The sequence below is a fragment of the Brachypodium distachyon genome, chromosome 4 (assembly GCF_000005505.3).
Source record: "Brachypodium distachyon strain Bd21 chromosome 4, Brachypodium_distachyon_v3.0, whole genome shotgun sequence".
Lineage (NCBI taxonomy): Eukaryota > Viridiplantae > Streptophyta > Magnoliopsida > Poales > Poaceae > Brachypodium > Brachypodium distachyon.
In genome coordinates, this window is record NC_016134.3 from 36,473,709 (window position 1) to 36,497,484 (window position 23,776).

The 23,776-nt window shown below is 40.5% G+C and overlaps 3 protein-coding genes and 1 long non-coding RNA gene across 6 annotated transcripts; 2 read left to right on the top strand and 2 right to left on the bottom strand.

The window, feature by feature from the left end:
• Positions 1 to 3,287: 3,287 nt before the first annotated feature.
• On the top strand, positions 3,288 to 6,892 carry LOC100834955. Its single transcript, XM_024454781.1, has 10 exons — positions 3,288 to 3,427; positions 3,519 to 3,640; positions 3,715 to 3,833; positions 3,928 to 4,123; positions 4,238 to 4,330; positions 4,884 to 4,943; positions 5,056 to 5,130; positions 5,687 to 5,767; positions 5,889 to 6,688; positions 6,850 to 6,892. Exons 1-9 carry the CDS (start codon positions 3,361 to 3,363, stop codon positions 6,243 to 6,245), a joined length of 1,170 nt encoding a protein of 389 aa, XP_024310549.1. The 5' UTR covers positions 3,288 to 3,360; the 3' UTR covers positions 6,246 to 6,688; positions 6,850 to 6,892.
• Positions 6,893 to 6,968: 76 nt separating this feature from the next.
• On the bottom strand, positions 6,969 to 13,925 carry LOC100835263 (glutamate receptor 2.2). 2 transcript variants are annotated; one of them, XM_003576501.4, is made up of 5 exons: positions 13,319 to 13,919; positions 10,404 to 11,740; positions 9,024 to 9,327; positions 8,024 to 8,430; positions 6,969 to 7,689 (listed from the first exon to the last, which is right to left on the bottom strand). In XM_003576501.4, exons 1-5 carry the CDS (start codon positions 13,623 to 13,625, stop codon positions 7,252 to 7,254), a joined length of 2,793 nt encoding a protein of 930 aa, XP_003576549.4. In that variant the 5' UTR covers positions 13,626 to 13,919; the 3' UTR covers positions 6,969 to 7,251. The 2 variants fall into 2 exon arrangements, with proteins under 2 accessions (XP_003576549.4, XP_024310548.1); XM_024454780.1 differs by having other exon boundaries at positions 7,502 to 7,757; positions 13,319 to 13,925.
• Positions 11,165 to 13,323, top strand: LOC112268735. Of its 2 annotated transcripts, none has more exons than XR_002960133.1 (3): positions 11,165 to 11,307; positions 11,416 to 13,051; positions 13,139 to 13,323. It is a non-coding gene; the product is annotated as an uncharacterized LOC112268735 (long non-coding RNA). The 2 variants fall into 2 exon arrangements; XR_002960134.1 differs by having other exon boundaries at positions 11,416 to 11,732; positions 12,495 to 13,323.
• A 3,948-nt stretch (positions 13,926 to 17,873) lies between the features above and the next one.
• Positions 17,874 to 23,544, bottom strand: LOC100835570 (glutamate receptor 2.1). The gene is made up of 5 exons (XM_014903044.2): positions 23,198 to 23,544; positions 21,082 to 22,421; positions 20,423 to 20,729; positions 19,551 to 19,957; positions 17,874 to 18,431 (listed from the first exon to the last, which is right to left on the bottom strand). The coding sequence occupies exons 1-5, from the start codon at positions 23,445 to 23,447 to the stop codon at positions 17,874 to 17,876; spliced, it is 2,862 nt and encodes a 953-aa protein (XP_014758530.2). The 5' UTR covers positions 23,448 to 23,544.
• Positions 23,545 to 23,776: the final 232 nt, after the last annotated feature.

A 23,776-nucleotide genomic window follows, 5' to 3' on the forward strand; every position in this document is an offset into this window, starting at 1 on the left:
TGGCCCTTCGAGACAGCCATGGTTCAGAGCTTTGGTTCGGTGGGGTGTTGATGTCGATGGCTATGTGTGTCATGTGGTCTACCCCCCTCATGATCTCTGGTGATTTTTCCTAGAACAACCATGGCACCGAGCTTGGTGCTTTGTGTGGGGAATTCCTGCGGCGGTAAGAACCAGAGAAGGATAAGATCGTAGTCTCCTCCCTTTTCTATTTTCTTTTCTTTTCTACTCTGTTGGTTCACTCATGGTATTTTCACAGATCGACCAGACCACAACGTGTCCTAGCTATGCTACGTGGCTCTCCCCGTCATGGTTTGACTTGCTGTGCCAACCCTGCTAGTTTGTGTTTCCAAATTATCTAGTCGAGTGGCTAATTTGAGCTTTGGTTCAAGTTCAATGCACCAATTTAACTTTTTACGGCTGATAGGTATAGTAAAACGAGTACGGTTTATTTCTTATGGTTACAGTCTAATTAATTTAGTTCCAAATACGTATGCATATACGCCAAAATTCTTTGGGATATAGGATGCACAATCAAGTTTTAACTAGGTAGCAACACGGCACAACACACACAATCAACTCATCGATACAATAACTAATTTATCTCTTGTCGATTCAACTAATTACTCTAATGCGAGTCTTAAGGATTACTATTATTATATCGGGTTCAGAAATTCTAGAGAACATGAATCACAAACATGAGTAAGCGAAATGCACAAGAAACCAATAGTCCACACACATATATGGTTATCACCATGACCGAGGTTCAACCGACACTGCCCCCTAGCCGGTGTGATCAAACTAGCAGTATGATTAAACCATAATAAGGATATACTTTTCTATAAACGAAACTTTCTGGCTCATCTTTTCGCTAACAAGATATATCTCGAGTACTTAACTCGATAATTTAACTTTGTAAAAATCCAAGATTTTACACGTTCCAAGAGGAGGGCCCGTCCTCAGGCCACCGCCATGCAACTCCGCAATGCAATCCGGATCCGCCGCCCGCACACGGCGCACCAGACCGCCGCGACCGCAAATAGAATCCGCATCCGCCGCGCCCGACGTGCCGCTGAGAACCGAGCGGGCTGACAGGATCTCGACGAAGACCGTATCGAGAGGTGCGCGGTTGGGCTGGTGAGGGAATGGATCCGGATGGAAAATAATATATTTATGTGGTTGAGAGGGCCCACCTACCATGGTACAGGAACCCATCTCAAATGGCCTAGGAATCTACCTCAAATGGCCCAGTATTGCTACTATTCTATGCCATGTACTGGGACAGATTCCATCTGGCAACAACCTTTTCGAACGCGCATGATTCCATGTGACAACAGTCCATCAAGGGTCCTGGGTGCGAAATTCACGTTCGTGTTCTCCTTCGTTATAAGTCCATTGTGATGTCGTCGTCGTGGACCTCAACTTCTAGCAGCTGCTCCAATAACTTTTGATGTATAAAAGCTGGAGGCCAAACAATTTTGGGCTAGCTTCACGTAGTCGCTCCACAGGAGCCGTCTCAAAAAATAAAATCCGATCGGAAGGTACCAAATCGATGCTTCTTCAGGCAGCTCTGGCTCCAAAATCATATTTTTATTGGTTTACACTTCCACCAAATTCCGTATTACGCACATATTGTCCTGGACAATATGTTCAATTCTCTTCTTTTCTACCCTGAGCGACAAAAAAATAGGGCTCCTTCTCCCCAACACCCCCACAAGCTGCCACCATGCTGATCGCCGGTGGCCGGCGCCCTCCTTCGGCAGGAGGAACAAAAGCTCTTTTCCCTGTTGTCGCGACCTGGGCCGCCGGACCTACTACCACCGCCGCGAAGAGGTGGTGGCCTCACCCTCGGTCCTCTTGGAGACACGTCATCGTTGAGTACGATGACTACCCGGTAGCGACCAACGACGAGGAGCATGGCAAGACGCTTATACCCAATCCACGTAACTATAGGGTAATTTAGGTCATTTCAACACATTTCAACTGCAGCTACAAATGTATCAGCCGACAAACAAACAGTAATCAGACAACTCCAACTTTCTAGCCGCAACAGGCAGTCACAACTGATTTTGGGAGCTGCAGCTGTGGAGCTCTGGCCCAAACAAACACAAGTACCTGTTTTAGGGAGCACCGCTATGATAGCTTTATTGATTAGGAACTACGATTACACTCATCCACAAGAGCAACTTGAATAAAATCCATGGTTCGATCAATCCAAACAAACCAATAGTATTTTTGTTGGACACACTCTAAATATTCTTCATGAGGTCTACACGAGACCGGGGGATGGATTTCATTTGGGAAGCAATGCCGCTGATTACATTTCCTAGTAGGGCCAGGTCCACGACATGGAGGCTCCCAAGCGGCTAAGCTTAGGTGCAAGGCCCATTTCTGTTTGTTTGATTCACTTGGGATTGCAGAGGGATCAGAAGTAACGAGTCAAGCTGGGGCAGTGCCCAACGAGAAGAGGCAAACCTTCAGATCAAGTTTACCGCTTTATTGATCAGAACAATTATTACGCACATCCACAAGAGCAACTTGAATAACATCCAAGCGTTCATCAATGCCAGTAGTACTTTAGGGTCTAGAGCATGGATGGCGACTCCCGAGCGGCCGAGCGCAAGGCCCAGTTTTGTTTGTTTGGTTCACTTGGGATCACAAACGGATCTGAAATGACGAGCCAATGCAAGATAGCTTTGGCTTTTCTCGTTGAGCGCCACCTTGAAAGGGAAGGAGTTCATCGACGTCTTAGTCATGATATGGGCAATTTGATGGGCACAACGCATAGAAAAGCGACACACGATGGGGAGTTTCAGATCCCATATGACTATATCTACTCATTTGGTGGAGGCAATTAACTTTTGAGGACCAAATCGATCCACCAACTCTCCATGGCGTGTTGCAAGGCTTTGACGCTCGTGAAAGACCTACATGCATATCCAACATGTGAGTAGTGCATTTGATTGTCTCACCGTGATAACTGTTATCAACATGGCACGGGGACACACCATGTGGCATATATTGCATAGTTCTGTAAGACATCGCTATAATTTGGCAACTACTCCAGACGATTATTGAGACTGTGAGAAACTAATCATGAGGTACATGCTCACTTCGTCCAACAAAAGATATTTTAAATTTGTCAAAATTTGAATGTATCTAGACATGATTTAGTATATAGATGAATTTAAATTTAGTTAAAATTAAGACATTGTTGTTTGTTGTTTGTTTGTTGGACGGAGGAATATTTTTTATGTTTAGGTTAGGTTATGTTCTTCCTTTTTTTCTAGGACGAATCGGGTCAAGAACAACAACATTGCTAATTTCGGCCCATTTCATCCTGCATCAAGCCTGGCCCTTTCCATGGGACGGTCGCTGTGCCTCGCCGCCCTTGTCGCCGCCGCCGCCGGGGCCGCGGCCGTCCTCTCAGGTGCTCTCACTCTCTTCGGGCTCCTTTGTTTCGTATATTCAGGTGTCCAACACTTGCCTCTCCATCCTCACTAACCCACCTACCTCTGCAGGGCTGCTCTACAGGCGCAAATGCGACCACTTGGCCGCGCGGGTCCGGGAGCTAGAGGACTCCCTGGCCAACGCCGTGGAGAAGGCTGCAGCAGAGCGCCGCGGCAGGATACGAACTCAGCAGGTCGGCCCTCCTCGAAGGTCCGCTAGTCAAATTTGCTCATTTCGCCTCATATTGCTTAGCTTTGCTTCTTGCAGTCATTACGGAGGGCTCTGAGCGAGCAGGAGGCGAGCCCGGGTTTGGTGAAGCCGGCCAAAGCGCCAGCATCGTACCCAATGGCGCCGATAGGCACTGTGCAGTCCTGCTTCTCCACTAGGTGCACCTCTATCATTGGGTTAACTTGATTTGTAAGAGCTAGTGATGTATGTGAAGGCATCTGGTGTTCATGTGTATGGCTATTGATTCTGCAGGAACGGTACGCCGAGACAGCCTTTGGTGGTGCCTCTGGCAAGAGCAACTGTGGCGATTAATCCAGCCCGTGTCGCAGCTGAAGCGCTAGAGGGGCTCGCTACTTACTCGCATTGCTGGATCCTCTATGTGTTCCATCTGAACACTGATCTTGAGAAAATGTGGAAAGACCCTGCTAGGTCCAAGCTAAAAGCAAAGGTGTGATTTGTTCTTGGCTTTTAGTTAGTTTTGGTTCTTGATTGAAAAAATTGTTGTTCTGAATGTTATTGTGGATCTGGAGCTGAAGTAGGGCATTATTCTATTTTGTGGAAGGTGAGAGTACCTAGACTGAAAGGGGGCAAGATGGGGGTTTTGGCAACTAGATCTCCGCATCGCCCTAATCCAATTGGACTCAGTGTAGCAAAGGTAAGTCATGACTTATAATCATCTTTCTAGGATCCAGCCACATCTTCTTATCGTCCCTATAGCCTGTGCCACATAAGGACGGAATGGAAGTGCCATCTGAAACAGTTCAGTGTATATATCCAAATACCATTGCTATTTGGTGACTGAGGGACACCATGACTAACCCCACTTATTTTTAGGATTGATAGCATTTGTGAACTTCTAGAGAGTGATCTGAATGAACATAGCTACCATTATGTTTTTTTTCCTACACTGTGTGGAAGGACATCTTTTTCACTAGAGATATCCACGCAGGGATGATACACCTATCGGGAGAGGATGTATTGTGACCAGTTCTGCAATATATGCCACGCTGTCACTTCAGCTATAAGAAAAGATAATATGTTGGTTGTATTTTGATAGGAATTGAATCGTATACCTCCGTATAAACATGTAGCATATACTGTGTGGTTTGATTTTTTATTTGATTGGACTATTGTGTATTTTGATTATTCTTGTTTAGCGTTCCACTGTGCCTTTTTATTTCTTATATTTCTACTTGAGCTTTTTCTAGGTAGAGGCAGTGGCTGGACATGCAATTTTGCTTTCTGGAGTAGATTTGGTTGATGGCACGGTACTGTATTAGATGCTTCTGTACTCCAGCATTATACAATTAATTGACATACTTCAGTCTTCAGTAATGTCAGCTGTGAACTCTTCCTAACACATTGCTCCTCCATCTACAGCCTGTACTTGATATTAAACCATATGTGCCATATTCTGACAGTATTAAAGGTGCGGTCATTCCTAATTGGTTAGAGGTAGATACTATTTTGCCAGTCCATGCATTACTCTCTTGATATTTGCAATTTATTCATTTTTCTGCCTTTTGGAATATGATCATTCTGTAATATGAGTACATCGTATTATTAGCTACTTTTCTGTATTGAGATGATGATGTCTCCTATTTAAATATCCCTAAATCTACATGACTGTAAATATGTATTGCTTACCTTTTAGGTTGTTCTACACATTTTTCTTTTATGGCAAACTTCCCTGCTTTGAAGCTGGAGGGGATATTACTTTAGAGGAAGGTCTCAATTTTGAGAATCCAGTAGATCTATCTTGTTCATGCAAGGTACACTGAATTTCACTAGTTCAGCTGTGCTCACTGCATACTTGAAAGCAGGCAGAATCTTGGGTGATGGCTAAGCTAATGTGCTTTTGTCAAAGTGTCACATACTAGTTCATTTGCTACCTAGAACATTCATTGCAGCAGTATCACTTGTTGTTTTGTTATGGCAATGGTAATCGATTTACTCTTGGGTTGACTGAATTGCTTGCCATCTACTAATGCCGGATATTTTGTCCAAGTAGGTTGATGGTGCATTAGCTGTGGGGTCTATTCACTTTTCTGAGAATTTCATTCCTTCACTTTCCAACTGCTGGGTGCATGTAGTAAGTGTGATAGTTCTTACAAAAAACAATCCTTTTTTCTGCTGCACATGCTTTACTTAATATTGATATACACAGTTAAGCCAGTTCTGTCTTACAAGTTGATAAACTTAATTTATTTCAGCAAAAGCAGGCGCTCTATGCCTCAGCAGATGAGTTTCAGGATCTGATCAAGGAGGTGCTCTCCTGGGACATCAGATCATTGTCTCAGCGAGTCCGCCCTCACCAAGTGACCATGGAAGGCGAGGGTGATAATTACGGTAGCAAAGCTGACAACGATCGCAGAAACAAAGAAAAATACCGGGCTGCTGAGTCATGCCTCGTCGTTGTTTACCACCTTCATCTAGAAGGAATTGATGTTTCATACAGAATCGATGATAACTCCAATATTGTTGTCGACAATGCTGCCCTTCTTCCCAGTGCTACGAACGAAAGACGCTTTAGCTACCTAACATGGAGGGATAAACTTAGCACTTTGTAGGAGAGTAGTATGTGAATCTTTTGGTAATTCATAAGAGCACAATGCTGTAAAATATTATGAGGCTGATGAATTTGATAGTAAGCTGACTTACTCGGTCACCTAACTTGTAGAGTCTATTTATCTTTGTATCATTGTATGTGTCTCTTTTCATGTATATTGTCTTGAAAACTAAGCTGCTGCCAAGTAGAAAGTTAAAGAGAAGTCATAGTCATAGTATGAAAAGTCAGAGAGTTATCATGGAAGTGTGGGAATTAAGGATAACTACTTAAGCAAATTTGATATCTTCAATGCTGAGCAGCTAGGTGGTGTCCACTATCCAGGTCAAGTTCCTGTAAGAATGTATGCATTGGTGGATTCTTTTTATATGGGTGCTACTAGGTATCAGCATCAGCTAGGATGCACACTATCATTGAGGAGCTCGCTGGAGTAAATGCTCTGTCTGGGTGAGCGATTGACTTATTGATCTCATGGAGGATGAATTACATTCAACCAATATCATGACACCACATCATTTGTGTACTAGATACAACTATAGCAGGCTTTCAGACTTTTGCTTACTTTTAAAACACATGCCACTTACATACATAATTTGTTGAAATTGCAGGTCTCATATGGGAGTTATGGCACAATTGAACATGCTAGAAAAATTCAACTGATCAGTTTGGAAATGCACAATGGATTCAGTTAGGTGAGATATCTGTTTCTTGAGGAGCGCCCCTGGGGTTTAATCAAGCTTTACTTGAGCAAAACATGAGATTGGACAGCCAAATAAAATGATGTTCTGCAGTTCTCTATCGTTACAAGTTTCAAATGCCTATTATACATTAGGCATTTAGCTCAAGGTTGCTAATATCCAGTTTGAAATATTAGCTTAGCCGAGCTCACTGAGAGACCAGCGGATCTAAAAATGAACTGAACTTCAGATGAGTTCCACTTGCAGGCCAGTAGTTCTTGGGCCCCTGAAAATGACACTTGGTCCATTGTTCGACATATCAGTGCTCATTTGTCAGTTTGTGTCAGATACCCGTTCTAAACTGCTTTGTTCTTCTAGCACATTTTCTTGTCTGCCTGCTTGCTGTGCATTTTGTTCAACTCTTGCTCCTTGATTTCCTTCTTGAAGCTCAGTATGTTCCTTGTCCGTTCCACTTTCCTCTGGTTGATTCTTGTTGGGTAACGTGATTTTTGTTGACTTCTGCTTCTTTTTGTAGAAATAAGTAATCAATGCTATGAAAAGGGAGGAAGTTGAAGCAACTCCAGTAAAGATGAATAGTCCCCTGAAGTTGGCAAAGGTGAGTCTGCTTGAACCAGTGACAGGGCCCACATTCTGGCAATTGTCTTGATCTCCAATCCATTTTTTCCCAATTTCAATCATAATATCCCCTCCTGTTACGTTGAGGATCGCCTTTGAGATGTCACCAAGTAAGGGATTTCCCTTTGATAATGCCTGTGGAAGAAATATGCCCATTTTATTGACTCGTTTACACCAAAAGATAATGCTGGATCATGCTTTGTCTGATGCAAGTAAAGTAAAACTGTGTAAGCATAAGTGGAAGTATCAATGTTAGTAAAACTACATTCAGTAATCTGTCTGGCCTTAACCCCAACGCAAGATTATTATTAGGCAGTAGGCACAATAATTTAGTAGGTTTATATTAGAAGAAGATAATGATAGTATACACTCATTTTTTTTGTGAGAAACAAATTGATTAACTTATATACTTCCTCTGTAGGGATATGATGCGGAAAAAAGCATATATGTCTAATGCATTTAAGCTTACATATCCAAAACCGGCAGCCTTATAAATTGGTCCCACCATAGTATACCCTTTGCAGTGGTTCGCCAGAAATAGTTTAATGTATGGAACCTCATGCACAAGAGCAGCGATACCACCATTGTTGCTTCCTCTGGAAAGTGCATTGTGAAAATCTTCAGGGGAGTCATAGGCCTTGATCTTTGACTTATCAAAACCGAGTTCTTCCAAAAGTCCCTTTACGTACGAGCCACGATGATATCCTACACATTCTCCAGTTTTTAGGAGTTCATGCACATCTGTTACTGTTGGCTGAAGCTGTTGTACAGTTAGCATTGATGTCAAGCTCGCAGTGTAGCTTGATGTAAGTACCATCAGAAAAAACAGCCAGACCATCAAAACTATCCGGGACAGAAATCGTTGCACAAGCTCTTCTGCAAAAATTACGATAAAATAAATAAATAATTCTTTCTTACCATCTTGATTCTGAAGTTGGAAACCACAACATCCATATCATAATAATTTGTCAATAGTAGAACATAATTCTGTTTCATGGTATAGTATATGGTAACTACTTTTTCTCCTCTGTTTAGTACTTCCTCCGTTCCACAAAACACCTCATATAGATTTGTGCACTTGAACCAAGACAACTCTCGTTTCTAGTGCCTGACCATCCATATTGGATTAAAAGTAAATGAGTGAGCAGTTATTGGCCGGTTGCAGGAACCAAGAGAAAAACAAGGTGTATTGTGGAACAAATGAGAAAACAAATCATACGAGGTGTTTTGTGGAATGGAGGGAGTACGTTTTAAACATCTGGTATTATGTTTACTACAGTGTAGTAATGAAGCTACCACACTTTTAGAAATGCAAAGTTACCCAAACCTGTTTTGAGACATCTCATACACATTGTCCGTTTGTTAATAATTGTGGAGTTGTGTTAGTTGCATCAGGATTCTATTCTCTTTTATACTTTTATGCACCAAATGGAAAATGCATATATTGTAGTAACTGGTAGTGTACTAACTCTCTTCAAATATGGAGAAGAACATCACAATCCCCAGCTGTTTGGGAATTGGCCCACGGACATTCTTGTTGTTTCCTAGAAATTCCAATACTAATACAACCACACCGGTGTAGATAAAGAATACAATGCTTCCAAACCACATGCCAGGTGCTAGTGGCTTCAAGAAAATCCATGTATTCTTGTTTATGTTATCCCTGACTGGAACAACCATAGCTATTCCTGATTCTGTGTATGGCAGAGTGAAGTCGACATAGAAAGTTCGGTTATATCTTATTGTTATATCTCCAATGACTATATCATACATCTGCAAGGGCCAAACAAAAATGTTAGCTGAGGAGATAGAAAAGAATTTGTAACTTAAATCCCCTTATACTAAGAATGCTAGAGCAGTAGTTGTGAAATGTGGAATCTGGAAAATAAATTAAGGAGTGAAATGCACCCGAGGTCCCTATTCTTTCGCGAAGGTGTCAAGTAGGTACCTAATCTTTGAAAATGCATGTTTAGGTCCTCATTGTTTGTTAAGTGGTTCATCCTAGGTCCCTCACCTGTATGCACAGCTGTGGCTGCATGACGTGGCTGCCACCTAGCCTTTGGGCCCACACGTCAGGCGATGACGTGGCGTTGCAATCTTACAGACCCCCCCCCCCCACCTATTCTCCTCTAATTTCATGGCCCTCTCTCCTCCTCACCTAACTGGCGTTCGACGAGGCGACGCGCTAGGCGGCGGAGGGGGCTGTAAGATTGCAACGCCACGTCGTCGCCTGGCGTGTGGGCCCAAAACCTAGGTGGCAGCCACGTCATGCGGCCGGAGCTGACATGCGAGGGACCTGGGATGAACCACTTAACAAACAATGAGGACCTAAACGTGCATTTTCAAAGATTAGGGACCTACTTGACACCTTCGCGAAAGAATAGGGACCTCGGGTGCATTTTACTCTAAATTAAGGGTACCACTCAATACTCAATAGATAGTTGCACTTGCTCACTCCATATGTCGTTGCCATGTGAAATAAGTTTTTGTACTGTCTTCTCTCATCAAATAGGAGTTCCCGTTAGTGTCTAAAGTGTATTACCATGTAAGGTGTTACACACTGAAAAAATCATGTGGCATCATGCTTAGGTTGTCATGAAAATACGAAAAATAGATGATGAGACTACCCTATATGCATAGCTTCCTCAAAAGCAAGGGAAGGAGTCCAATAATATGGAATAACTGTAGAATATCTATAACGTCCTTCGTCGTTCAATAGAATATTCAGTACCATGCTCCTAAGGTTAAATGGCATGTTTGCAAGTTTGGTTTGATGCTTCAAGGTCTCGACTATTTACTAACTAAAGAAAATCAAGTAGAGAATACACAGGTCTTGAAATCTTTCATACCTCAAGATAAACTTGGTAGACAAAATCATTGTAATCTTCGCTACTTCCGTCATTCTTAGTACTAAATATTACATATTCATAAGGGAGTGCATAAGGAAGTCTCTTAACTGCCTCTTCAAATACATCAACTGAAAAACCGATTGCTTTAGTTGAACCAGTGATATGATCCTTTTCGGCCTTCATAAACTCTGGATATCCACTTGTGCACACACCGACTTGAAGTTTCTTCCCGCTTACAGGAATCTCAAAACCCCGGGGTATCTCTATGGATTCTCCTGGCCAGATCACAGGATTTAGATTACTCACTGAGCCCAAATGCGTTGTTGCGGATCTAGTTTTATTTAATTGTTGCGAAATTCCATTTTGTGCAGTCCAGAATCCGATTTCTCTCCATCCTTTTCCTACTACATTTATTATTCGAAATGTCAAAATTTGTAGCTGCCTGTCTGAAAGGTCAAAATTGCCACTGAGACCTCTAAATTTGTTCATTGTGATGGCCTGTAATAGTTCTGCACCATTACTAGATGTTTCCAAGGTTTCCAAGCTCGTTAACTTTCTTGTGACACCTGGTGTTTTAAATGTGGCATTGACAAGTCCAGCTTTTTCTGCAGCTTGTGCTACTGCCCAGATTGTGTCATAGCTCCACAGTCCAAAGATGCTTAATTTTAATGGTGGTGCGGTTGGGTTGTCAATTTGGAACCTCATATTCCATCTCATGGTGAAGTCATCAAGTTCCCTTGATTTCGGAACAAAAAACTCAACACCCAAGGCACCATTCAATGATGCTAGGACAGAAGAATTCAGTGAATCTATGAGATTGGTTACTCCATCTGTCACGATCCATGCATATCCTTTGTTCATCATCCCTACTTCTTTTGCCTTTATGAAGAAGGGGGAGGCCAAGGTAATTGACATATGCACAACAAATACCGTTGTTTGCATTGTCATCAACTTATAGAGTTCTAGGCTAATTTGTTCAGTAGTTGCTGACAGAGGGATCACACTTTGGTAGGGAACACGGGCATCGACTTCCTGCAGGGCATCAACTAGGAATGGCATGATTCCTCTACCGTAGTCAGTGTCTTCATAGATAGGCACCACCTTTCTCCACCCATAGGTTTTAACTATGGAGGCAATGGAATTCACCTGTGCTGAGTCATTCATTGTTGCTCGCACAAAATATGGAAGACTTTTAGATGATAGAGATGGGCTTGTTGCCGTGAACGATATGACTGGGACATGGCTTTTATTTCCAAGTTTTGAGATAAATATAGCCTGTGAAGATTTCTGAGGACCAATGATGGCTTCTACATTGTAATTTTCCAGCAGGTCAACAGCTGTATATTACATATGAAGATAAAATTTAGTCAAAAATCTTACATTAAAGGAAATTCATAATATGCAAGTCACAAATAAGTGAATACAGTTATTTGACATGAAACCTGGTAATATAACGTGTAAGACAGTGCCACAAGCCAACAACAGAAGAAACGAGTCTCCAAGTTGCACTCATGCAAAAAGTTGCAGATGCAATCCAAATGTTGGGGTGGTGTGATTTCAGAGATGTTGCCATGTACAATGTATAGAAGAGCGAATTAGGTGATAACTACAGAATAGTTATCTGATTCGAAACTAGGATAATTTATCATGCACATATTGTATTGCTTCATCTTGATGGCTCCGAAATATCAGTTCCTCATGCACATAATGAATTGTTTATTACTGTGTCTGTGATCACGTGAAGGGTATATTATGGAACAGATGCTGCTTGATACAACAAAATAGTACAGCAAGCAATTATGCAACTTAAACATGGACAGTTGTTCTGTTGTTTTTTGTCCAAACCATTAAAATAGTTGCTACATCTACTCCTTATGTAGTTTGCAGGTAGTCACATTTTTCCTAGTTTCTGCATTAATTATATTGGCTCATTTTTTTGTTGGTAGATATCACCATTACTAGTATCAGTTTTATGGTTAATTCTCTTGAAGTCTATATCTCAGTCTCGGAAACCACATCAAAGAGTGTGCCATTTGTTTTGCTGTTCTCCATTTATCAATATCCACTTTACCCAGTTTTGGCAACCTGCAGGAATTAAGCCAGGGTTTTACTCCTTTCAGTTGAGGCTGGAACATTCAACAATATGCTTATTGCCACAGCAGCAAAACTGGCACTTGTGTTACTGATGCAACCCCCGGTGAAGAAAAAGGCAGTAACTTTCCCACTGTTATCTTGGGAACAATTTGTTGTGAAAATGTCAATTTCAGTTACGTAGTAATGTTATATGATGCTCATTGGCTTCCTAATTCTACTACTCCCTCCGTTCCTTCTCATAAGATGTTCTAGTTTTGTCCTAAATCAAATTTCTTAAAGTTTGAACAAGTTTATAGAAAAGTCTACCAACATCTATAACTTAAATTTGTTTTATCAAATCCGTCAAAATATATATCTTCATAGTATAATTTGATATTATAGCTACTAGTATATTTTTCTATAGACTTTATCAAAATTTAAGATGTTTGACTTGGGACAAAGCTAGAACGTCTTGCAAAAAGAAATGGGGGGAGTAGTTGGACTTGGTAGTGCACTTGTTATTAAATGGGTCATCTTTGATTTTCTGCTAAAATTGGGAGTTCCTTTATTTCAAGGTATCATATGTGGTTTTGCTTACCTTTTGATTGTGTGTTCTAGTACATCAAGGTTTGGTGTGTAATATACAAACTTTGTGCTTGTAGGTAGAGCTCTTCTGCTTGGTTCACCCATAACCACTTGCACTAACCCACCCAACGAGGCAACGACTGAGGCTTGGTTCCTAAGATGCAGAGTTGATGAATGAAGTTCGGGAGTTCTTAACCATTCTATTTCAGCATAATAAGGTATGCAGTGAACTCATATCAAAAGTCCAGAACATTTACCTTGAGATGCAGCTCGGACATCATCCTTCATGGAATCTCTGATGTGGAGGACTAGCTTGGTGCTGTAGTTATGATGGATAGCATAGAAATCTTCCATAGCCAATGAAATGCTGGTCTGTGCTATTTTTCCAACCATGGACTCCAAGTCAAGGATCACCCCGACATGGAGTTCCTGTGCTCCTCCTTTAGAAGCATTTTGGGCAACAGAGAAGTTAATTGTCAGCAAGAGGAGGAGCTGGATGACTCTATGTGCGATTTCCATCTGCCTAGCTGTGAGCTTTGCAGACTCCTCTTGCAAACGTCGCATTCCTTTATATAGGTTTTTTTAATCCCTTTCTTGGAGGTTGTCAAGATATTTTCTCATCCGATAAAAAGAATGTAATTTTTTTTGAGAGGAAAAGAATGTAATTTTAGTTAAAGATTCAATTGCCATCTATTGGATGATGGAAAGACTCACCATTAAGCTGTTTTCTAAAAGGCAGTTAGAGACTTCTATTGCACTCTATTCATCTGACAAATGTGATGGTTGACTCGACTGCATTAGTGAAACGGTCTATGTATCTATGATTGGCTCGTTCTAACTTGTAATATTCTTTATCTCAATTGACATTTGATATAGCTGTTCTGACTTCTAAGCACAATGCACATGTTCAACTTGGGAGAAGTCCTATGGCCTGATCTCACCCGCTATGACTTATTTCCCTCTTTTTAATGCAAGAAGCAAGGAGTGGTGAGGTCAGATGGTCCCCCTTCCCGCATTACGTAGTTCTTTTCCATTTTGATGAAACAGATGGCCTATGTGCAACTGGACCATTATCTAGATAAGAAAGTGTAATTTCCTTTGTTTCAAAACAAAAAATTCTTATAAGTTTTTCCCGAAAATGAAATCTTTTATTGGTCCCGACTCTACATCGAGCGATACAATCACGTAATATCAAACTCTTGGCCTCCACGATGGATCGCACACGGCCAACAACAAAAAACCGTGTAAATTCATCAATGAAGAAGAAACAACTCAAAACAACATCAATCTGAAAGTTCGACCGTCGTCCACGCCAGGTGAAAAGGTACTTGGCCACTTGGCTTCAACTTACTGCGCACCATCAAAGTCATTTAAGGGTTCACCGGTTTGAGAAGAGTAGACCAAACGCGGAGTATATATGTGCAAGAGTATATAACCTACTTTGGAGAAGCTAAAAATAATATAATTTTTGTATCGCCAAATTGTCCAACATAAAGTTGCAATCCCTGCCAATAGAAGCCAAAAGAAAAAAAGTACAATCAATTTTTCCATTAACCTCATGTAACCAAGACCTAACACATGAGAAACATTACAATGTGGATAAAGAGGAAGAAAAGTTGTACAATAGTCTCGTCACTATTACATATTTCAGTCCCATGACAAGAAGTCGTGCTAAACAAATACAACAAGAGGTGAATTCGCTCCTTGCTGCTCCTAATGATAATATCAACGAGAACTTTATACTACATAAATCTAGTGTGCTAGTTGTGCTCAGGTTTACAACACGAAGTCAAGTATGTTGCCCCGACCATCAAACGACGCATGAGCAGCTCCAAAATTCATCCACAACCTTGCTGCACCATTGCGCATGAATATGAACGTGTCAAGCACATTTGGAGGGTAAAGATGGACAACATATGAAGTCTACTTTCAGGAAAATCAAACGGCACAGCATTTGAAGCCTTGAGTCAAAAGATATGAGAGTTCCAATGCAAATAGTTGAGAGCATTAAATACTGCGCGAGGCTCCATGTTGTTGGCCCATCTCCAACCGTTACCACCCTTTTGAGCCCCATTTTGGACTGGTTTCACACCTAAGCTAAGAGGGTTGTTTCTACTTCAACCCCAACTCTTTGGCAATTTGATTTCAAAGTAGGTTAGCTATGAGAAACCTGAATTTTGTTTAAGAGTTCTCTACCCCTTTGCTCCTGTAAAACTTGCCTTGTGAGATTTCGGAAGCGGTCGTTTGACGGCAGACTCTCCGTTCTTCCAACTGTGTGCGTGGTTGTGTGGATTGGAAACTTAGAGTGTGGTTGGGAGAATACTTGTTGCAGGTCATTGCATAGGCAGTGGTTGGTCTCAAGATCGTCAGGTTGCACTATTATCTTGGTTGTTCGCGGCTAGGAACCCTAGAATGTCGTTGGTTGGAGTCAGTGTTCATCACCGTATCTCTTAGGTGGCGCTAGTTATCGTGCTCGTGGAGATCCTACGTCATGAAGATCGAGCGTCCCCGCATCAAGTTGTCTTTGGTTAAAGTAACCGCTCGCAGCAAGAATCAGAGATTTTTAATTTTCAGAGGCTCCTTTAGTTTCCATAGCTAGTTGTTAAAAATCGGTATGTTAGAATAAATCAATGCATCGTACATTAATTTAACCGAAAACAAACTACTGTGATGAAGTTCCAGGAAACCTCGTCCCGACAAGGAGATAGGTTCATCAGTAAGACATTTAAGAAGTTCGGTCTAGACCAATTTTTAGCCTGGTTGCTTTGGCTAGACAGGTTAAACACAAAGACATTGTCGAAGACGACTCTTGCCCAAGATGTGGTACTAGAATAGACGAAATCATCTTTTTTTTTTGTGCCTTGCTTCAGCTATTCTACGTCTTCTACATCCTGGCTTGGATTTTGATACAACGTGGACCATGTCTTTATCGCGAATCACCTCTCATGGCACTCGATTGTGCTAATTATTCTATGGAAGTTAATGCCAGGAACACCAAGGCTTTCAGGAATCGGAACTATAGCGAGGTTTCATCACTTAGAATATTATCTCCGGACTTTATGGACATCCATTTCAAGAAAATGGACCAAAAGTCAACTGCCGCAGCTTGGCGTGACTACCTCCCCTCGTGTAATTCTTTGCTTTGAGTTAATATATTCAGACACGTTGCCTTCTCATTACTCAAGGAAAATAATAATTTATTGTCGTTTTGGAAGTTAGAGTGAAAAAATTGCAAAAAGTTGATGTCATAGTATGCATGCTGAGTCTTACAAAAATTGAAAACACACACACATGAATTGTTTGTTGCGTCGTGATTTTTTATTTACAAACACATGAATCGTTGTTGGAAATTTTCATAGGATCATGGCAGTTTTGTTTTTTGAAATGAATCATATGCTTTAGGGCTCGTTCGATTTAAAGGATTCCTAAAACATTTTTACGTAATTTCAACCCTTAGATTTTTTTCTACGTGTAGCAGTAATAAAGATGATAGATTCCTAAACATTGTGTCCAAATTGACCAAATTTCTATGTATTTTTTTCTACGTGTAGCGGTAATAAAGATGATAGATTCCTAAGCATTGGATGTATAACATTTCAATTTTTATATTTCCTATTTTCGTGATTTAATCCCGTGAACCGAATAAAAGACTTTTAAACCCTAAGGCCTTGTTTGTCACTAGTTTTTTTTAGGTGTTTTTTAGGGTATTAGCCACTGCAAATTGAAAAACATTAGAAACCACAAATAGTTGTTTGGTAGAAACACAAAACACTCTTTTTTTACTAAATTAAAACACTTGTCATACTATTTTTTTAAAAAAAATTGAGAGTTTTGGATGAACACCCAAAACCCTCAAATACCAAAACTCTCAAAAATTCAAAACACTAGTGTGTTTTTTGAAAAACCATGGTATGGAAGTGTTTTAATTTGGTTAAAAGATGGAGTATTTTGTGGAGAAAAATAGGGATAATCCCCTCTAAACTCTTTATACTATCCGAACAAACATTTGGGATTTCTAGTGTTTTTCATTTTGGATGGATAATACCAACCAATGCCTAAATTTTCTTGAAAACCGTTCAATTCAAAATGGCCGTTAGATTCTGAGAAACCCGGGACACGTGTCAGCCGCCCTGCTCTTTCGCTATTTTCGAGCTCGGCGCCCACCCACCCCGGCTGCGAGTCTGCGGCTGCGACCGCAACTATAATCCATAACCGCAACCACTCCTCGGTAGTCGGCACGCGGAAGGCAGAACTAATCGAGAGCTTGAAGGCCCTTGCCCACGGCCACCCTCCGCCGCGTTGGAGGGAGGAAACCAGTGGGCGTGCGGGGAGCCTGGCAGGAACCGGCAAAGGTACGGCGAGACTCGATCAGTTCTGCAAACCTCCAAACCGAATACTCCGTACTTGCTTTTGTGTGCAGTTTGAATTCGATCCCCTACTATATGCTCTCGTATGTGCTGGGCGGGTGTGGAGGAACACTGGACTACTTCAATTTGGTATGGTGGAAGTAATGGGGATTTACGAATAGTGCGGCCATGGTGTTCGTTAGAATGCACGTACATTTTTCCAGCTAGTTAAAAGAAGTTCCTCCTGCACCTGTACTGTAATCTAAAGTATTTTAAGAACACAATGTCAGATTACGGCGCATATAGCCTAGTTCACAGTGAACTTTGATTTTTTTTCCCGGGAAAAGTACAAGGTTAGCTCTTCAACGGCTGAGTGAGCGATACCTGAGGCTGAATCCCAAGTTACTTCAGCCAGGCTTCCCCGGCAGTTGGTTGTTGATCTTTGAGCTTGAAAGGTGAACTTTGCTCAGCTTGGTACTAACTTTGAGCCACTTAATGACCTAGTACTTTTGTCTCCCCTATGAATGATTTCTGAACCAATATGAGTCAGTGATGTCGCCTTGTTATTTTGTGTGCATCTACAGCAAATATCATTGTTCTCACTGTCTGGTAGCTTGTCACCATTTGTGTTCAAACTGTGAGACACTTGCAATGGTTCTTGCTTCTCTATATCATTGATATTTTGATCTCTTTGTTCTCCTTGTGAATCTCCACTTTCCCCTCGTTTCTCATGTCCACATTCATTTTGGTTATCTCCTCTGCTCGCTGCATTTTTCTGATATTTTTTGTAGTGGTTCATCAGCACGGCTACAAAAAGGGAACATGCTGTCACAATTCCAGTTAGGAGGAACAATCCCCCAAAACTTTGAAAAGTGATAGCATCTGAACCATCAATTGTGTCATCATTTTGATGGCTATTATGATCTACCCATTTTTTTTCGATTTGGATGATAGTATCTCCTCCTGTTATGCTGAGTATTGCCCTTGATATTTCAGCACGCAGCGGAGAATTCTTGGGAAGCGCCTAATAAAAAATAGATAAGTGTTATAAGCTGCATATGCCAATATATAAGAATTCCTCATCGTGATATCTGAATCAGTAAAAGGCTGGATTTTTTTTTTCCAATGGGCTAAACATTTTTTTGCTGAAATGATATAACGGAAGGTGGTCGGTGATGGTGTTATTTAGCAGTCCAATACATTCAGATAATCATATCAAAAGTTGCTTGAATCCAGTAAACTGACCATAGGGCTTGCTTGCAGGCTTAGTTTGTTGTTGTCGTGGTGCACATAATGTAATTATTTTAGTAGTTGTTGTAAAAAGGAAGTCATGAAAAGTTTTTCATATATCATTTAGAGTTAGATGAAGTATTATTGATGGTTGACCTCCCATATGACATCTCATGTGTTCACGAATGCAAATTACGCAATTTGATTTAGAAAAAACAGCTAGTCAAAATCTCAGATATCTAAAAGTAATACAACCAACCGAACCAACCGAGATTATTTAATATAATCAACTGCAATGCCAAACGGAGCTTCAGTACGATCAGTTGCAAATATTAGCGCATTTACAGTCTCTGGTAGTAAATGTATGGATCTATGTTGTTACGTGATGGTTGCTCCTAGCCTCTTAATTGTATGTCGCGGTTTATGGTACTTAAGCTTTTATTCAGTATGATCAGTTGCAAATATTAGCTCATTTACAGTTTCTGATAGTAAATGTACGGATCTATGTTGTTACGTGATGGTTGCTCCTAGCCTCTTACTTGTATTTTGTGGTTTATGGTAGTTAAAGTAGTTAAACTTACAAAAGTGGATACTGTGTTCATTTTGCAATTTATTTCCTGGTCTGGCATTGCTACAATAGCTAGCTTGCAACAATTTCTTGTCATCAGTCCTTTATTTTTGCTATTAGATAGCCACACTATCCATTTTCTTTTAGTTTTGTAACATGTAACTATACGTTTCAAGTTTTTTAAGTAGCAATCTTATTGTTGACATGGATGTAGAATTGAAGCAAAGCCATGAGCATAACTTTTGCATGACTCTAACAAACTTCGAAGGAAGATAAGAAAAAATTGTGTGTAATTTTTCAAGAGAGTAAAGTTAAACGCCTTGGTGAGTGTAGTTTTAAACTTACAAATGCAAAACCCGCACTCTTGTAAATAGGCCCCACCATTGTGTAACCTTTGTTGTACTTTGCGAGAAAATGTTTGATGTATGGGGCTTCAAGTACAAGCGCAGCAATGCCACCATTTTTGCTTCCTTTAGAAAGAGCACCATAGAGATCGTCAGGTGTATCATAGGCCCTGATCTTTGATCTGTCAAAACCAATATCCAGCAGTAGACCCCCTACATAGGACCCATTGTGGAACCCTACATATTCTCCTTTTTTCTGGAGTTCATGAACATCAGTCACTGTCGGTGAAAGTTGATGGACAGTAAGCATTGATGCAAAGCTTGCTGTATAACTTGATGTAAGTACAAGAAGAACAAACATCCATACACGTATAACAATTCTTGATAGAACACGTTCCAGCTTCTCCTCTACATAAATAACAAATAACAATAAAGATATTATTAAGATACTAAAGAAATTTGAAAGCTGAGATAATGCAATGCATGCTATTCAACTGATGCAAACAGAGCACAATGTCAATATATATTTTCTTTTAAGTGAAGTGCAATTATGATGAACAGGCGCGTGTTTTTTTCAGCAGATTCAGCTAACATTATTTCATTTCCCCCTTCTGATTCTTCATATTTGTTTGTTAAGAATTGTTAATTGGGCAGATCTAAGTTCTTATTTTGGAATTTTAAAATACATTTAACTAAAATAGAGACCTAGAGATGTCTTTTTCTTAAATAAAATTTATAGAGGTGCAGTTTAGTCAGATCAATGTAGTAATCTTTCTTGCAGAATCTTTCGATGATGCTTTTTAATTTGATGTAGTGCAACATATATTTGTTCTATGCAACTGAAATACTGTCAAAATTGTAATGTTTACTAACTCTCTTCAGAAATGGAGAAAAACATTGTAATCCCCAGTTGTTTGAGTGAAAAGGGCCCATGTATATGTTCATTGCCATTTAGATACTCCAGAAACCAGACAACAACTCCTGTGTACATAAAGAATATGATGCCGCCAAACCACATTCCAGCACTCAATGGTTTCAAAAAAATCCACATATTCTTGATCATGCTTTCCTTGACTGGAACAATCATCCCTACTCCAGATTCTGTGTATGGTACAGTAAAGTCGACATACAATGATCTATTGTATGTTATAGTAGTATCTGCAACTGCTATGTCATATTTCTGCAATGGCAGTAGTCAGCTTTATATATTTCATATTTGAGAAATAAAAAAAGGAATAACTACTTTTTAAGATTGACTGAACACTAGAATCTCAATTGTTCAACGAAAGGACATATTTAACATGCAATAAACTTTTGATTTGATTAGAAAAATATACATTGAGCCTTTCTGGCAGACATCCTTTTGTATAAAGATAATAAAGTTGCTTGCTTTCAGTTGAAAGCAGTATATATAACACTGGATGGTAATGTTTGAGCTACTAAGAGTTTTTTTCTTGACAGTGCAGCTTTTAGTTTCTGCACATGGCAGATTGAGATATTGGAAGCTATATGTTTGATAAAGTATGTCTTACCTGAAGATAAACTTGGTTTACGAAATCATCGTAGCTCCCCGTACTTGGTGGATCAGCTGAGTCAAATGCTTCATAGTCATAAGTAAGTGCAAAAGGTAGCCTCTTTACTGCCTCCTCAAATATGTCAACTGTAAGGCCACTCGCTTTTGTTGCATCTGTGACAGGATCTTTGAATGTCTTTATTAACTCTTGATAGATGCTCGTGCGCACGCCGACTCTAAGCTTCTTACCTACTGTAGGAATTTCCCAGCCTCTTGGTGTTTCGGTTGACTCTCCTGGCCAGATTACTGGATTTAGATCAATCAATGAGGCTGGTTCTGTTATTTTCATGCCAGTTTGATTGAACTGCCGTGAAAGTCCACCATTCACAGTCCAAAAACCGATTTCTCTCCAACCTCTCCCAACCACGTTTATTATTTGGAACACAGAAACTTTAAGCTGTCTGTTTGTAAGGTCAAAGTCTCCACTTATACCTCTAAACTTATTTTGTACAATTGCTGTTAAGATATCAGGGCCATTTGTTGAAATAACCATGGATTCCAAGCATGTGGAGTTTTTAATGGACTGGGGTTGCTGATTTGTGGCACTGGAGATCCCAGCCTTTTCCGCTGCCTGTGCTAATGCCCTTATCGTATCATAGCCCCATAGTCCAACAATGCTTAATTTATTAAAGGGTGATTCATCTGGGTTATCCCGTTGGTACATTCTGTTCCACTTTATGGAGAAGTTATCAAGTTCGTTTGATTTGGGGAAATGATACCTTACTCCTAGCACACCATTCATTGCCTCAATGACACTTGGGTTGAGTGAGTCGATGATGTTTGATATTCCATCTGTGGTAATCCACACAAATCCTTTGTTCATCATCCCTACCTCTTTGGCTTTTGTAAAAAGAAGAGAAGTCATAGTGGGCGACATATGAACAATAAATACTCTTGTTTGCATTGCCTTCAACTTATAGAGTTCTTGGGTAATGATTTCACTTGTTGCTGATGAAGGGACGACACTGCGATACGGAACACGGGCATCAATTTCTTGGAGTGCATCAACGAGGGATGGTAGAATGCCTCTCCCATAGTCAGTATCATCATATACTGGCACCACTTCTCTCCATCCATAGGCTTTTATAAGCAAGGCGATGCTGTTGACCTGAGCTGAGTCATTCAATGTTGCACGCACAAAATATGGCATACTATCTGAAGTGAGAGAGGGGCTTGTTGCTGTGAAGGATACTGTGGGGACTTGGGTTATATTTCCGATATTGGATATGAATACAGCTTCTGATGATTTCTGGGGACCAATGATGGCTTGCACTTTGTGATTCTCCAGTAATTCAATAGCTTTTGAAATTGCACAAGAAAACTTCAGTCAGATAGTACGGGCGTTATAGTGTAGAAACATAATCATAGCAGGAATCAAAAGGGGTCAGAGTACACTTTTGTGTGTTTGCGTTGTTTGCGTTTTCTCTTGGGTCGGTCATTTGGTTTCTTTTTGTGTAAGTCTTGTACTCCCTCCGTCCGATATTAAGTGACTCAAATTTGCCTAAATATACATATCTATGCCTAAAAAGTGTCTAGATACATGTAACCGAAAGTCATTTAATATGGGACGGAGGGAGTACATCTTGTAACTGCAACTGCTTCTCATACCTATAAAAAAACTGCTTTTCATAAATGATGTTCCGATTTTGTCTGCGTGTTCTCTCTTTTTTATCCATAATACTATCAAAAGGGATCTGATTTGATATGACCATTTGGACAACTACGTCAGTTTGTATGTATGATTTGCAATTGGAAACAAACATACTCCCTCCGTCTCATATTAAGTGACTTGAATTTACCAAATATGTATGTATCTATGCCTAAAAAACGTCTAGATACATGTAATAAAAGGTCACTTAATATAGGACGGAGGGAGTATTTTTTTTCTGCATCTGTGATTTCCATAGATCCTGCTTTGGCCTAATACCATTCGCTTTTTCCAACTATAAGATCAGGCGCTAATCTATGTGTGCCTCTAGTTTAAGGGGTGAAATGCTGAATACGATTTTTTAATATGATTTTACAAATAGGAAGAAACAAAAAAAGGTTCTTTTTTCATACTCAAGAATAAATACCTGCTGATGCAGCCTGAACATCACTGCCCATGGAATCCCTAATGTGGAGAACAAGCTTTGTGCTGTAGTTTGGGTGGACAGAGTAGAAATCTTCGACGGCCAATGCAACGCTTGTTCGTGCCACTTTTCCCACCAGTGAGCCCAGGTCGAGGATCACTCCGACATGGAATTCACCTCCTTTGCTGGTGGTAGCTACGCCAAAATGGACAATGAGTAACAGGAAGAGGATGGCTCGAGGTGCTTTCTCCATTTACCTGGAGCCTGGAAGGTTTACAGTTCATCTGTGCCGAGAATTGCAGTGCACACTCTTATATAGGGGCTCTACTTGTTGAGGTCTTTGCTTAACGGTAGGCCAGTGGTCAAACCGAAAGTTGCGAGGTAAAAACTCAAGCTATAACAGGTTAGTTGTTTATTTTCTTAGTAGATGTTTATTTATTCTTCGTCAATAGACTTTGGTATTCGTTTGCAGTCAGAGTACTGGGAAAATTTCCGTCAAAAGAGTACTGGGAATTTCAACCGGAGTTGCCTCAGTCTCACATCGCAAAAAAAAGGAGAAAGCAAGACGTAGGCATGAGATGA

What these genes read in the sequence shown, in the direction of transcription:
- LOC100834955 (XM_024454781.1), top strand. Translation starts at nt 3,361, where the DNA reads ATGGGACGGTCGCTGTGCCTCGCCGCCCTTGTCGCCGCCGCCGCCGGG. An exon ending in CAGTCCTGCTTCTCCACTAG is followed by an intron (nt 3,834 to 3,927) that starts GTGCACCTCTAT and finishes TTGATTCTGCAG; the next exon opens with GAACGGTACGCCGAGACAGC. An exon ending in TCATTCCTAATTGGTTAGAG is followed by an intron (nt 5,131 to 5,686) that starts GTAGATACTATT and finishes TTGTCCAAGTAG; the next exon opens with GTTGATGGTGCATTAGCTGT.
- LOC100835263 (XM_003576501.4), bottom strand. Translation starts at nt 13,625, where the DNA reads ATGCGACGTTTGCAAGAGGAGTCTGCAAAGCTCACAGCTAGGCAGATG. An exon ending in TCTACCAAGTTTATCTTGAG is followed by an intron (nt 9,328 to 10,403) that starts GTATGAAAGATT and finishes TGGCCCTTGCAG; the next exon opens with ATGTATGATATAGTCATTGG. An exon ending in AGGCTGCCGGTTTTGGATAT is followed by an intron (nt 7,690 to 8,023) that starts GTAAGCTTAAAT and finishes TTTCTTCCACAG; the next exon opens with GCATTATCAAAGGGAAATCC.
- LOC100835570 (XM_014903044.2), bottom strand. Translation starts at nt 23,447, where the DNA reads ATGGAGAAAGCACCTCGAGCCATCCTCTTCCTGTTACTCATTGTCCAT. An exon ending in TTTCTCCATTTCTGAAGAGA is followed by an intron (nt 19,958 to 20,422) that starts GTTAGTAAACAT and finishes TTATTTATGTAG; the next exon opens with AGGAGAAGCTGGAACGTGTT. An exon ending in AGAGTGCGGGTTTTGCATTT is followed by an intron (nt 18,432 to 19,550) that starts GTAAGTTTAAAA and finishes ATTTTTTATTAG; the next exon opens with GCGCTTCCCAAGAATTCTCC.